This window comes from Oncorhynchus mykiss, chromosome 2 (assembly GCF_013265735.2).
Source record: "Oncorhynchus mykiss isolate Arlee chromosome 2, USDA_OmykA_1.1, whole genome shotgun sequence".
NCBI classification, from domain to species: Eukaryota; Metazoa; Chordata; class Actinopteri; order Salmoniformes; family Salmonidae; genus Oncorhynchus; species Oncorhynchus mykiss.
Window position 1 is genome coordinate 3,763,043 of NC_048566.1, and position 13,517 is coordinate 3,776,559.

General features: G+C 46.5%; 1 protein-coding gene across 8 annotated transcripts in view; it reads right to left on the reverse strand.

The window, feature by feature from the left end:
- LOC110506994 (F-actin-uncapping protein LRRC16A) overlaps positions 1-13,517 on the reverse strand; it is a 219,535-nt gene that overhangs the window by 58,007 nt on the left and 148,011 nt on the right. For 6 of the 8 annotated variants that reach the window (XM_036935377.1, XM_036935386.1, XM_036935384.1 and 3 more), the window contains 4 exons: positions 12,926-12,937; positions 12,271-12,352; positions 9,323-9,422; positions 8,946-9,000 (listed from right to left, as the gene is read on the reverse strand). In XM_036935377.1, the coding sequence (XP_036791272.1) occupies positions 8,946-9,000; positions 9,323-9,422; positions 12,271-12,352; positions 12,926-12,937 (249 nt within the window). The remainder of the gene's footprint in view (positions 1-8,945; positions 9,001-9,322; positions 9,423-12,270; positions 12,353-12,925; positions 12,938-13,517) is intronic. The other 2 variants (XM_036935393.1, XM_036935388.1) reach the window with 1 other exon arrangement.

Here is a 13,517-nt window from a genome sequence, read left to right on the forward strand (position 1 = left end):
AGAGATAAACTACTGACTCTGTCTTGTCTGGTTCAGAGATGAACTACTTATTATTTCATAACATCTTTGGTCTGGTTCAAATCCAGGCATCCAGACTACTGCTGCACTATAATGTACACTCCCCTATGTACAGCGCGTACTTGGACAGTGACTCTAAAACGTTACATTTGTCTTTTTATTCCAGAATTTGGGGATTTGAGATCAAATGTTTTATATGGCGGTAGACAGTACAGAATGTCACATTTTATTTTGGGGTATTTACATACAAATCTGTTTTACCATTTAGAAATGAATGCAAATGAATAAGTATTTGGACACATGTTATTGTAAATAAGAATAGAATATGTTTCTGAACACTTATACATACATCTTTATTGAACCTTTATTTAACTAAGAAAGTCAGTTAAGAACAAATTCTTATTTACAATGACGGACTACCCCGGCCAAACCCGGGCGACGCTCGACCAATTGTGCGCTGCCCAATCACGGCCGGTTGTGATACAGCCTGGATTTGAACCAGGGTGTCTGTAGCACTGAGATGCAGTGCCTTAGACCGCTGCACCAATCGGGAGCCCCATCCAATAGATGTGAATACCTCCACGGTCATGGATAATCATGGTAGCGTCAGGTCTCTCATTCAGAAGATGGTGTGTGGGAGCAGAGGCATCTTTGAATTAGTTCTGTGTAAAATAATATTTAAATCAGTGGAGGCTCCTCAGAGGAGGAAGGGGAGGACAATCCTCCTCACTGAATTTCATAAAAATGTAAATAGTGATACGCTAAAAAAGTTATCCTTTTTAGATAAAACAATGCTAAATATAATCACATCACCAAATAATTGATTAAAACACACTGTGTTGCAATAAAGGTCTACAGTAGCCTCAGCAGCACTCTGTATGGTAGCACCATGGTGTAGCCGGAGGACAGCTAGCTTCAACCCTCCTCTGGGTACATTGACTTCAATACAAATCCTAGGAGGCTCATGGTTCTCACCCCCTTCCATAGACTTACACAGCAATTATGACAACTTTCGGAGGATGTCCTCCAACCTATCAGAGCTCTTGCAGCATGAACTGACATGTTGCCTACCCAATCATAAGATCAGAGAATGAATCTAGTACTGAAAGCATAAGCTACAGCTAGCTAGCGCTGCAGTGCATAACATGATGAATTTAGTACTGAAAGCATAAGCTACAGCTAGCTAGCGCTGCAGTGCATAACATGATGAATCTAGTACTGAAAGCATAAGCTACAGCTAGCTAGCGCTGCAGTGCATAACATGATGAATCTAGTACTGAAAGCATAAGCTACAGCTAGCTAGCACTGCAGTGCATTACATGTGGTAAGTAGTTGACTCAAAGAGAAAGACAATAGTTGAACAGTTTTGAACAAACTTAATTTCTTCCAAACTAATTTTTTTTCCAGAATTAAGGAGAAGCAAGAGAGAGAGTGAGTGAGAAAGAAAGCTCTGTATATTTCGTAGTATATGTTTTTCGCTTTCACGTACTCAGCTAGCGTATGCAGCTAGCTAGTTTAGCCTACTCAAACACCCAGCTCAAACAGAGAGGGATGCTATGTTAGCTAGCTGGCTATGGCTATCCAACAGAGAGGGATGCTATGTTAGCTAGCTGGCTATGGCTATCCAACAGAGAGGGATGCTATGTTAGCTAGCTGGCTATGGCTATCCAACAGAGAGGGATGCTATGTTAGCTAGCTGGCTATGGCTATCCAACACAGAGGGATGTTATGTTAGCTAGCTGGCTATGGCTATCCAACAGAGAGGGATGCTATGTTAGCTAGCTGGCTATGGCTATCCAACAGAGAGGGATGCTATGTTAGCTAGCTGGCTATGGTTATCCAACAGAGAGGGATGCTATGTTAGCTAGCTGGCTATGGTTATCCAACAGAGAGGGATGCTATGTTAGCTAGCTGGCTATGGTTATCCAACACTGGAACTCTTCCAAGTCAAGGTAAACATGTGGTTTTATTAATTTATTGCTAAACTGCTTGCTGCTGACTGTACACTGTACTGCATGATTGTAGCGGGTTTACTAACGCGTTAGTTTGAGTACTTCTAGCCAACTACGACGGACAACAATGTATGCTGTGTGTAGCGGCTAGCGGTCATGATATGAAGGTTTAGCTTGGAAAGTTTTTTTTGTCTGGTCACAGACAGCTGATGTGTTGTGCACTGAAGTCCACAACTGAAGGGAAAAGGTGAGAGGAGGAGAGCGTGTAGATAGATGTAAGAAGGAATTATATATACAACGAGCTGCTTGAATGTGGCTGCTATGAAAGCGAACTGTGTTTGCGTGTGATCAGTGGTGTATTCATTGCGTTGAAAAACGTTTCTTAAACGAAAGCAAATGAAACAGGGATAAACATACCTGAATTTGTCCAATAGAAACTCTCGTTTGCAACTGTTGGACTAATGACTACACCCTAGATCAGCTAGATGTAGGCAAGAGTATTGAAGGCGAAATGTGTCACCTTGATTACTCAAATTTCTCTCTACCTGTGCACCTACGTTGTAAACTTTTATTCATAGTCTAGGTTGTAGCAACATCATGATGGGTATAGGGGAAATTACAGTATCATGTAGTAGCCTAAACCTATCGATGTTACATTGAGCTGGGTGAATGGAATATGAATGAGAGTCATCCAATATGCTGTAATAGAAATAAGGCCATGTTAAAATAAATAAATCATCCTCCCTAATCTCAAACGGCACCAACCGCCACTGTAAAACATATACTTTTTTTCCTGTATATTCTTATCCCATAAATCAGGGTTCAGACAGACAGTGGCAAGTCAAATTCAAGGACTTTCAAGTACGTACTTTTTCAATAACTAATATTTATTTTCAAGGACCGCCAGGTCGCAGTTGTAAAGGAGAACTTGTTCTCAACTAGCCTACCTGGTTAAATAAAGGTGAAATAAAATGTGTAAAAAAAATACATTTGTAATAGTTCATATTATGCCATTGCTTCTAGTTGCCACCAGATGGCAGTATATCGCCACAACCTCATGAGAAAAAAAACAACTTAGTATTCATCACTACCTTACAAGTTCTACTCAATAATACTTTGTTTCACTACTTACTTACTACATACACGAGTGGTTGTATGATGTTGTAATTTGAGTAGTGATGAGCAGAGTTGTAATATGAGTAGTGATGAGCAGAGTTGAGATTTCAGTAGTGATGAGCAGAGTTCTGGGACATGTCTACTGGTGAACCATCCCATTCACATTACTACACAATTCCAGCTTAATGACTGTGTTTTTTAATGATTTTACCTCCTTTTTCTCCACAATCCAATTGTTAGTAGTTACTGTCTTGTCTCATCGCTACAACTCCCGTACGGACTCGGGAGAGGCAAAGGTCGAGAGTCATGCGTCCTCCGAAACACAACCCAACCAAGCCGCACTGCTTCTTAACACAGCGCGCGTCCAACCCGGAAGCCAGCCGCACCAATGTGTCAAAGGAAACAGCGTACACCTAGCGACCTGGTCAGAGTGCACTGCGCCCGGCCCGCCACAGGAGTTGCTAGTGCGCGATGAGACAAGGATATGGGCCAAACCCATATCCTGGGCCAAACCCTCCCTAACCCGGACAATGCTAGGCCAATTGTGCGTCGCCCCATGGACCTCCCGGTCACGGCCGGCTGCGACAGAGCCTGGGCTCGAACCCAGAGTGGCACAGCTAGCACTGCGATGCAGTGCCTTAGACCACTGCACCACCCGGGAGGCTAATGACTGTGTTTTTATTGGACATTTGGGAATCTATTCGTTAATAGCTACAGAAAAGCATCTTGCTTCCGTCTGGCAGCTTTAGTGTCGCCGGTCGGGAGAACGGTCACCAGAACGAGGAGCACGGAATATCGCGGGGCCCCCCATAAATGAGGCGATTGGCCCCCAAAAAAACTCTGGAGGTTGTTGCAGAGAAATGTGACATAATGTAGACGTGTCGCCAGCGCAGGATGCAGCGTTGTGTCTTCCCCCCCTTCACGTGGCTCTTCAGGGCTGAATCACACATCCTCTCAATGTTAAAAGTCTGATGCATTTTCTGCACCTTACATGGTGTGGGTTGGTTGGGTCCAGTGATGCAGTGATATAAAGAAATGTGAGTAAACTACACTGAAATATAAACACACCATGTGAAGTGTTGGTCCCATGTTTCATGAGCTGAATTAAAAGATGCCAGAAATGTTCCATACGCACCAAAAGGCTAAATGTAATCATTTCCCCAGCATTTAGCTAACCCAGCACCCCTCTCACTCAATGTCAGCAAAACAAAAGAGATGATCATGGGCTTCAGGAAACAGCAAAGGGAGCACCCCCCCCCCCCCCCCTATCCACATCGACGGGACCGCAGTAGAGAAGGTGGAAAGTCTTAAGATCCTCTGTGTACACATCACGGACGATCTGAAAATGGTTCTCGCACACAGACAGTGTGGTGAAGAAAGAGTAACAGTGCCTCTTCAACCTCAGGAGGCTGAAAAAATGTGGCTTGTCAGCGAAAACCCTCACTAAATTTTACAGGTGCACAATCGAGAGCATCTTGTCGGGCTCTATCACCGCCTGGTACGGCAACTGCACCGACCTCCAGAGGGTGATGAGGTCTGCACAACGCATCACCGGGGGCAAACTACCTGCCCAACAGGACACCTATTGCACCCGATGTCACAGGAAGGCCAAAAAGATCATCAAGGATATCAACCACCCGAGCCACTGCCTGTTCACCCCGCTATCATCCAGAAGGCGAGGTCAGTACAGGTGCATCAAAGCTGGGACCGAGAGACTGAAAAACAGCTTCTATCTCAAGGCCATCAGATTGTTAAACAGCCACCACTAGCACAGAGAGGCTGCTGCCAACACACTGACTCATCGGCCACTTTAATAAATGGATCACTAGTCACTTTAATAATGCCACTTTAATAGTGTTTACATATCTCTCATTACTCATCTCATATGTACAGTACATACTGTATAATGTATCCTTCACTATATATTCTTTACTATCTAGTGCATCTTGGCCGCTCTGTCACTGCTCATCCATATATTTATACTTATTTATTCTCATTCCATTCCTTTACTAGATTGTGTGTATTAGGTTATGTTGTGTAATTTGTTAGATATTAGGTTATGTTGTGTAATTTGTTAGATATTAGGTTTTGTTGTGTAATTTGTTAGATATTAGGTTACGTTGTGTAATTTGTTAGATATTAGGTTATGTTGTGTAATTTGTTAGATATTAGGTTATGTTGTGTAATTGTTAGATATTACTTGTTAGATACTGCTACACTGTCGGATCTAGAAGCATAGGCATTTCACTACACTCACAATAACATCTGCTAACCATGTGTATGTGACCAATACAATTTGATTTGATGTGATGTTTTGGCGGCTCCTAATCAGTCAGTTCTGTCCCTGGCTGAGTGGCAGTGTGTGTGGAATGAACTCGCCTGGCAACCACAGCACCAAACACATGAGGAAATACAAATTGGTTGGTTGTCTGCCTGGGAATTAAGACCAATCCATTTTTCTAATATTTTTAATTAAACATATTTGATCATTATCTGTTCTCCTCTCATTTTAATTCAAGTACTTTTCAAGTACCAACTTGAGAAAATATCAGACTTTCAAGGTAATCCAGTACCTGGATTTCAGAGTGCTAAATTCAAGTACTTTAAGCACCTCACTCACCTTGTGAGAACCCTGATAAATGGATCAAATTGAGGGAGCACTTCGATGTCCCCTTGCAGACCTGCCCGTGTTCCCACACAGAGACGTGTTGGGGCTGGAAGGGGACAACTCTGAGGAGGTAAGCTTCACTCAATAGGGTCTAAGGATGCAACATTCCCACCATACACACCATAGGAGAACCCTTTTTGGTTCCAGGTGGAACTCTTTTGGGTTCCATGTAGAACCCCTCTGTGGAAAGGGTTCTACCTGGAACCAAAAAGGTTCTACCTGGAACCAAAAGGGTTCTACCTGGAACCAAAAATAATTATTTAAAGGGTTCTCCTATGGGGACAGCCGAAGAACCCTTTTCGGTTCTAGATAGCACCTTTTTCCCCCCAAGAGTGTACGGGCCATGGTCAAAAGTAGTGCACTATAAAGGGAATAGGGATTTGGGATGCAACCAAAAAAACAGGACATTTCCTGTCTATCTCTATGGTTCTATCTGTGTAGGCACACAGAATACTACGATTATGTAACATTCATTGAAATGAAACTCGTTGATTTCTACCTCTCTATAAGAAGAAAGCAAAGCCGCCTCCCACCAACATGTCATTGTATGTGTTGTGTTTGGGTGCAGTCGTCTGAACGAGGCCCGTGGGGAAGTACAGACGGTTGTTGCTGAACGCAGAAAGACGGGTAGAAATCACTGCGTTTGTCTTTCCTCTCCTGTTTTCTCTCGCCTCACTGGAGACATACTGATTCTTTCTGTTTCGCCTCCTCGTACTGTCTGGCACTGGGATCTGTCTGGCACTGGGATCTGTCTGGCACTGGGATCTGTTTCTCCTCCTCATACTGTCTGGCACTGGGATCTGTTTCTCCTCCTCATACTGTCTGACACTGGGATCTGTTTCTCCTCCTCATACTGTCTGGCACTGGGATCTGTTTCTCCTCCTCATACTGTCTGGCACTGGGATCTGTTTCTCCTCCTCATACTGTCTGGCACTGGGAGCCAGAGAGGAGATAATATCAGAGAGATATCACACACCCTAAACCATTTCAGCCCAGTCTGCCAAGAAGCCAAGCCAGATGTCTCTATGTGGACCTGTACCCTGACATGTCATGCAGTAATATACATTCAGAGAGGTTACATCCCTCACTCTGCCCTCCACAGCATTCAGAGAGGTTACATCCCTCACTCTGCCCTCCACAGCATCCAGAGAGGTTACATCCCTCACTCTGCCCTCCACAGCATTCAGAGAGGTTACATCCCTCACTCTGCCCTCCACAGCATTCAGAGAGGTTACATCCCTCTCTCTGCCCTCCACAGCATTCAGAGAGGTTACATCCCTCACTCTGCCCTCCACAGCATTCAGAGAGGTTACATCCCTCACTCTGCCCTCCACATCATTCAGAGAGGTTACACCCCTCACTCTGCCCTCCACAGCATTCAGAGGTTACATCCCTCACTCTGCCCTCCACAGCATTCAGAGAGGTTACATCCCTCACTCTGCCCTGCACAGCATTCAGAGAGGTTACATCCCTCACTCTGCCCTGCACAGCATTCAGAGAGGTTACATCCCTCACTCTGCCCTCCACAACATTCAGAGGTTACATCCCTCACTCTGCCCTCCACAGCATTCAGAGAGGTTACATACCTCACTCTGCCCTCCACAGCATTCAGAGAAATTACATCCCTCACTCTGCCCTCCACAGCATTCAGAGGTTACATCCCTCACTCTACCCTCCACAGCATTCAGAGAGGTTACATCCCTCACTCTGCCCTCCACAGCATTCAGAGAGGTTACATCCCTCCACCACTACCAACCCCCCTGTCCCTCCACTCCAGACACAGTGATTGTACCCCACCACTACCAACCCCCCACTCCCTCCACCCCAGACACAGTGATTCTACCTCACCACTACCAACCCCCCTCTCCCTCCACCCCAGACACAGTGATTCTACCCCACCACTACCAACCCCCCTCTCCCTCCACCCCAGACACAGTGATTCTACCCCACCACTACCAACCCCCCTGTCCATCCACCCCAGACACAGTGATTCTACCCCACCAACACCACTACCAACCCCCCTCTCCCTCCACCCCAGACACAGTGATTGTACCCCACCCCTACCAACCCCCCTCTCCCTCCACCCCAGACACAGTGATTGTACCCCACCCCTACCAACCCCCCTCTCCCTCCACCCCAGACACAGTGATTCTACCCCACCACTACCAACCCCCCTCTCCCTCCACACCAGACACAGTGACGGAGCAGAGATCCAGAATAACACCATCCCCTGTAGTCAGAGCAGCCCAGGCTGAGGGAGAGTTGACAGGGATAATAACCAGAGGAAGGCTGGGATTTACTGTAATATGTACAGAAATGATCCAGAGAATGATGAAACATGCTGTAATGTATTTATTAAACCTTTATTTAAAGGACCAGTGCATTCAAAAATGTGATTTTCCTGTGTTTTATATATATTTCCACACTATGATGTTGGAATAACATTATGAAATTGTGAAAATGATAATAAAGCCATTTTAGTGTAAGAGCTGTTTGAACAGACATTCTGTTATTGGTGGGGTGGAGTTTTGGCCTGCCTGGTGACATCACCAGTTAATAGACCAATAAGAAAGAGCGTTCCAAACCTCTCTGCCAATAAGAGAGGGAAGGGCAGGGTAGCCTAGTGCTTAGAGCGTTGGACTAGTAACCGGAAGGTTGCAAGTTCAAATCCCCGAGCTGACAAGGTACAAAATCTGTCGTTCTGCCCCTGAACAGGCAGTTATTAACCCACTAGGTCGTCATTGAAAATAAGAATTTGTTCTTAACTGACTTGCCTAGTTAAATAAAAATAACAGCTAAATTTGAGTTTACTCAGACCAGACAGTTCAGCAAAGTTCTTGTTTGAGAAATTGCTCTTGGCTAAGAATCAATTTTTGTTTCTTGTTGACCATTTTAACTGAAAACAAGCACAAGAAGGTAATTTTTTTTGTTGCCCATAAATGATTTGAAACTTAGATAAAAATGTCTCCATTGAACCTTTAACCACTGGGTCTCGTTGAGATAAAACCGTATTTTTAAAGAGACACCTGGACCAAGACAGCGGCAGCAACACATCCGTTTCAGACAGTAATACTTGCTGCTGTGTAGCCTGGCAGGTGAATTAAGTGTTACGAAACCACCTCGGTTGACTAGGAAAGACACTCAGGGTTTCTCTGATCATGACATTCAACTCATACTGATGGAAAACTCACCGATTCCTCTTCCTGAATCATATGAACCAGATTGTCCAGGACAGGGGCCAGATTTCTGAGAAACAAAGACAACCGGTAATGAGGTTTATAAAGACTAAAAACAATGACAATATGGAGATACAATGGTGTGTAACCAAACGTATGTGTGTTTGTTAAGGGGTGTGTTGTGTGAATGCTTCCATCTCCAGCCAGACAGTAAGGATATTAGGTCCTGACCCAGCCCTCCCCCAGTGCTGGCCCAGCCCTCCCCCAGTGCTGACCCAGCCCTCCCCCAGTGCTGACCCAGCCCTCCCCCAGTGCTGACCCAGCCCTCCCCCAGTGCTGACCCAGCCGTCCCCCAGTGCTGACCCAGCCCGCCCCCCCCCCCCCCATCGTACTTGGACTTGATGTTGTTGAAGTTCTTCCCCAGTGAGAGGTGTCGGATGGATCGGTTCTTGGCCAGCCACACCAGCAGAGTGGACAGGTCAGAGTCCAGACCTGGAGGAAACACAAACCAATCATCTAAAAAGGCATTCTGGGAGCCAAAGCAGTGACATACCCGATTCAACCAATCAGCTAATCACAGTCTTTAAATAAATCATTATATTAGTTGAGTCAGCTGCACTACTGGGTTGGTTGGGCTGGAGAAAAAGACTATACCCACACAACCCTATATACCCAGCCACCCACACAACCCTATATACCCAGCCACCCACACAACCCTATATACCCAGCCACCCACACAACCCTATATACCCAGCCACTCACACAACCTTATATACCCAGACACCCACACAACCCTATATACCCACCCACCCACACAACCCTATATACCCAGCCACCCACACAACCCTATATACCCAGCCACCCACACAACCCTATATACCCAGCCACCCACACAACCCTATATACCCAGCCACTCACACAACCCTATATACCCAGACACCCACACAACCCTATATACCCAGCCACCCACACAACCCTATATACCCAGCCACTCACACAACCCTATATACCCAGCCACCCACACAACCCTATATACCCAGCCACTCACACAACCCTATATACCCAGCCACTCACACAACCCTATATACCCAGCCACCCACACAACCCTATATACCCAGCCACCCACACAACCCTATATACCCAGACACCCACACAACCCTATATACCCAGCCACCCACACAACCCTATATACCCAGCCACCCACACAACCCTATATACCCAGCCACTCACACAACCCTATATACCCAGCCACCCACACAACCCTATATACCCAGCCACTCACACAACCCTATATACCCAGACACCCACACAACCCTATATACCCAGCCACCCACACAACCCTATATACCCAGCCACCCACACAACCCTATATACCCAGACACCCACACAACCCTATATACCCAGACACCCACACAACCCTATATACCCACACACCCACACAACCCTATATACCCACACAACCCTATATACCCAGCCACCCACGCAACCCTATATACCCAGCCACCCACACAACCCTATATACCCAGCCACCCACACAACCCTATATACCCAGCCAACCACACAACCCTATATACCCAGACACCCACACAACCCTATATACCCAGCCACCCACACAACCCTATATACCCACACAACCCTATATACCCAGCCACCCACACAACCCTATATACCGAGCCACCCACACAACCCTATATACCCAGACACCCACACAACCCTATATACCCAGCCACCCACACACCCCTATATACCCAGACACCCACACAACCCTATATACCCAGACACCCACATAACCCTATATACCCAGCCACCCACACAACCCTATATACCCAGACACCCCCACAACCCTATATACCCAGCCACCCACGCAACCCTATATACCCAGCCACCCACACAACCCTATATACCCAGCCACCCACACAACCCTATATACCCAGCCAACCACACAACCCTATATACCCAGCCACCCACACAACCCTATATACCCAGCCACCCACACAACCCTATATACCCAGCCACCCACACAACCCTATATACCCAGCCAACCACACAACCCTATATACCCAGCCACACACACAACCCTATATACCCAGCCACCCACACAACCCTATATACCCAGCCACCCACACAACCCTATATACCCAGACACCCACACAACCCTATATACCCAGCCAACCACACAACCCTATATACCCAGCCACCCACACAACCCTATATACCCAGCCACCCACACAACCCTATATACCCAGCCACCCACACAACCCTATATACCCAGCCACCCACACAACCCTATATACCCAGCCATCCACACAACCCTATATACCCAGCCACCCACACAACCCTATATACCCAGCCACCCACACAACCCTATATATCCAGCCACCCACACAACCCTATATACCCACACAACCCTATATACCCAGCCACCCACACAACCCTATATACCCAGCCACCCACACATCCCTATATACCCAGCCACCCACACAACCCTATATACCCAGCCACCCACACAACCCTATATACCCAGCCACCCACACAACCCTATATACCCAGCCACCCACACAACCCTATATACCCAGCCACCCACACAACCCTATATACCCAGCCACCCACACAACCCTATATACCCAGCCACCCACACAACCCTATATACGCAGCCACCCACACAACCCTATATACGCAGCCACCCTCACAACCCTATATACCCAGCCACCCTCACAACCCTATATACCCAGCCACCCACACAACCCTATATACCCAGCCACCCACACAACCCTATATACCCAGCCACCCACACAACCCTATATACCCAGCCACCCACACAACCCTATATACGCAGCCACCCACACAACCCTATATACGCAGCCACCCTCACAACCCTATATACCCAGCCACCCTCACAACCCTATATACCCAGCCACCCACACAACCCTATATACCCAGCCACCCACACAACCCTATATACCCAGCCACCCACACAACCCTATATACCCAGCCACCCACACAACCCTATATACCCAGCCACCCACACAACCCTATATACCCAGCCACCCACACAACCCTATATACCCAGCCACCCACACAACCCTATATACGCAGCCACCCACACAACCCTATATACGCAGCCACCCTCACAACCCTATATACCCAGCCACCCTCACAACCCTATATACCCAGCCACCCACACAACCCTATATACCCAGCCACCCACACAACCCTATATACCCAGCCACCCACACAACCCTATATACCCAGCCACCCACACAACCCTATATACCCAGACACCCACACAACCCTATATACATCCCTGCTTTTTAAACTGCATTCCCTTGTCTTGTCTTACCGTTGTCAGAGATATCCAGACTGGAGATGTTGGGGAGCTCAGCGATGCATCCCTCCAGGATCTGTGACCCCCCAGACCTGAGCTGTCAATAGAGAGACAAGATGAGATATGAGAAACAGAACAGCAGCGTCCCTAGGGCTGGGATAACAATAGATGTAGATAGAGAACAGTAGCTTCCCTAGGGCTGGGATAACAATAGATGTAGATAGAGAACAGTAGCTTCCCTAGGGCTGGGATAACAATAGATGTAGATAGAGAACAGTAGCTTCCCTAGGGCTGGGATAACAATAGATGTAGATAGAGAACAGTAGCTTCCCTAGGGCTGGGATAACAATAGATGTAGATAGAGAACAGCAGCGTCCCTAGGGCTGGGATAACAATAGATGTAGATAGAGAACAGTAGCTTCCCTAGGGCTGGGATAACAACAGATGTAGATAGAGAACAGCAGCGTCCCTAGGGCTGGGATAACAATAGATGTAGATAGAGAACAGTAGCTTCCCTAGGGCTGGGATAACAATAGATGTAGATAGAGAACAGTAGCTTCCCCAGGGCTGGGATAACAACAGATGTAGATAGAGAACAGCAGGTTCCCTAGCTGGAATTATTGCAAGGGGTTAACAGTAGTTATCAGTAGTTAGTCAGGGTAATACTTACACAGTGACCAAGCTTAGAGCAGCATTAGGGGGAGAGAACAACACACATCAGAGATATACAGGGGCCAGTAGCTAGCTATTAGAGGGAACAACAACACACATTAGAGATATACAGGGACCAGTAGCTAGCTATTAGAGAGAACAACACACATCAGAGATATACAGGGACCAGTAGCTAGCTATTAGAGAGAACAACAACAACACACATCAGAGATATACAGGGACCAGTAGCTAGCTATTAGAGAGAACAACAACAACACACATCAGAGATATACAGGGACCAGTAGCTAGCTATTAGAGAGAACAACACACATCAGAGACATACAGGGACCAGTAGCTAGCTATTAGAGAGAACAACAACAACACACATCAGATATATACAGGGACCAGTAGCTAGCTATTAGAGAGAACAACACACATCAGAGACATACAGGGACCAGTAGCTAGCTATTAGAGAGAACAACAACACACAGAGATATACAGGGACCAGTAGCTAGCTATTAGAGAGAACAACACACATCAGAGACATACAGGGACCAGTAGCTAGCTATTAGAGAGAACAACAACAACACACATCAGATATATACAGGGAC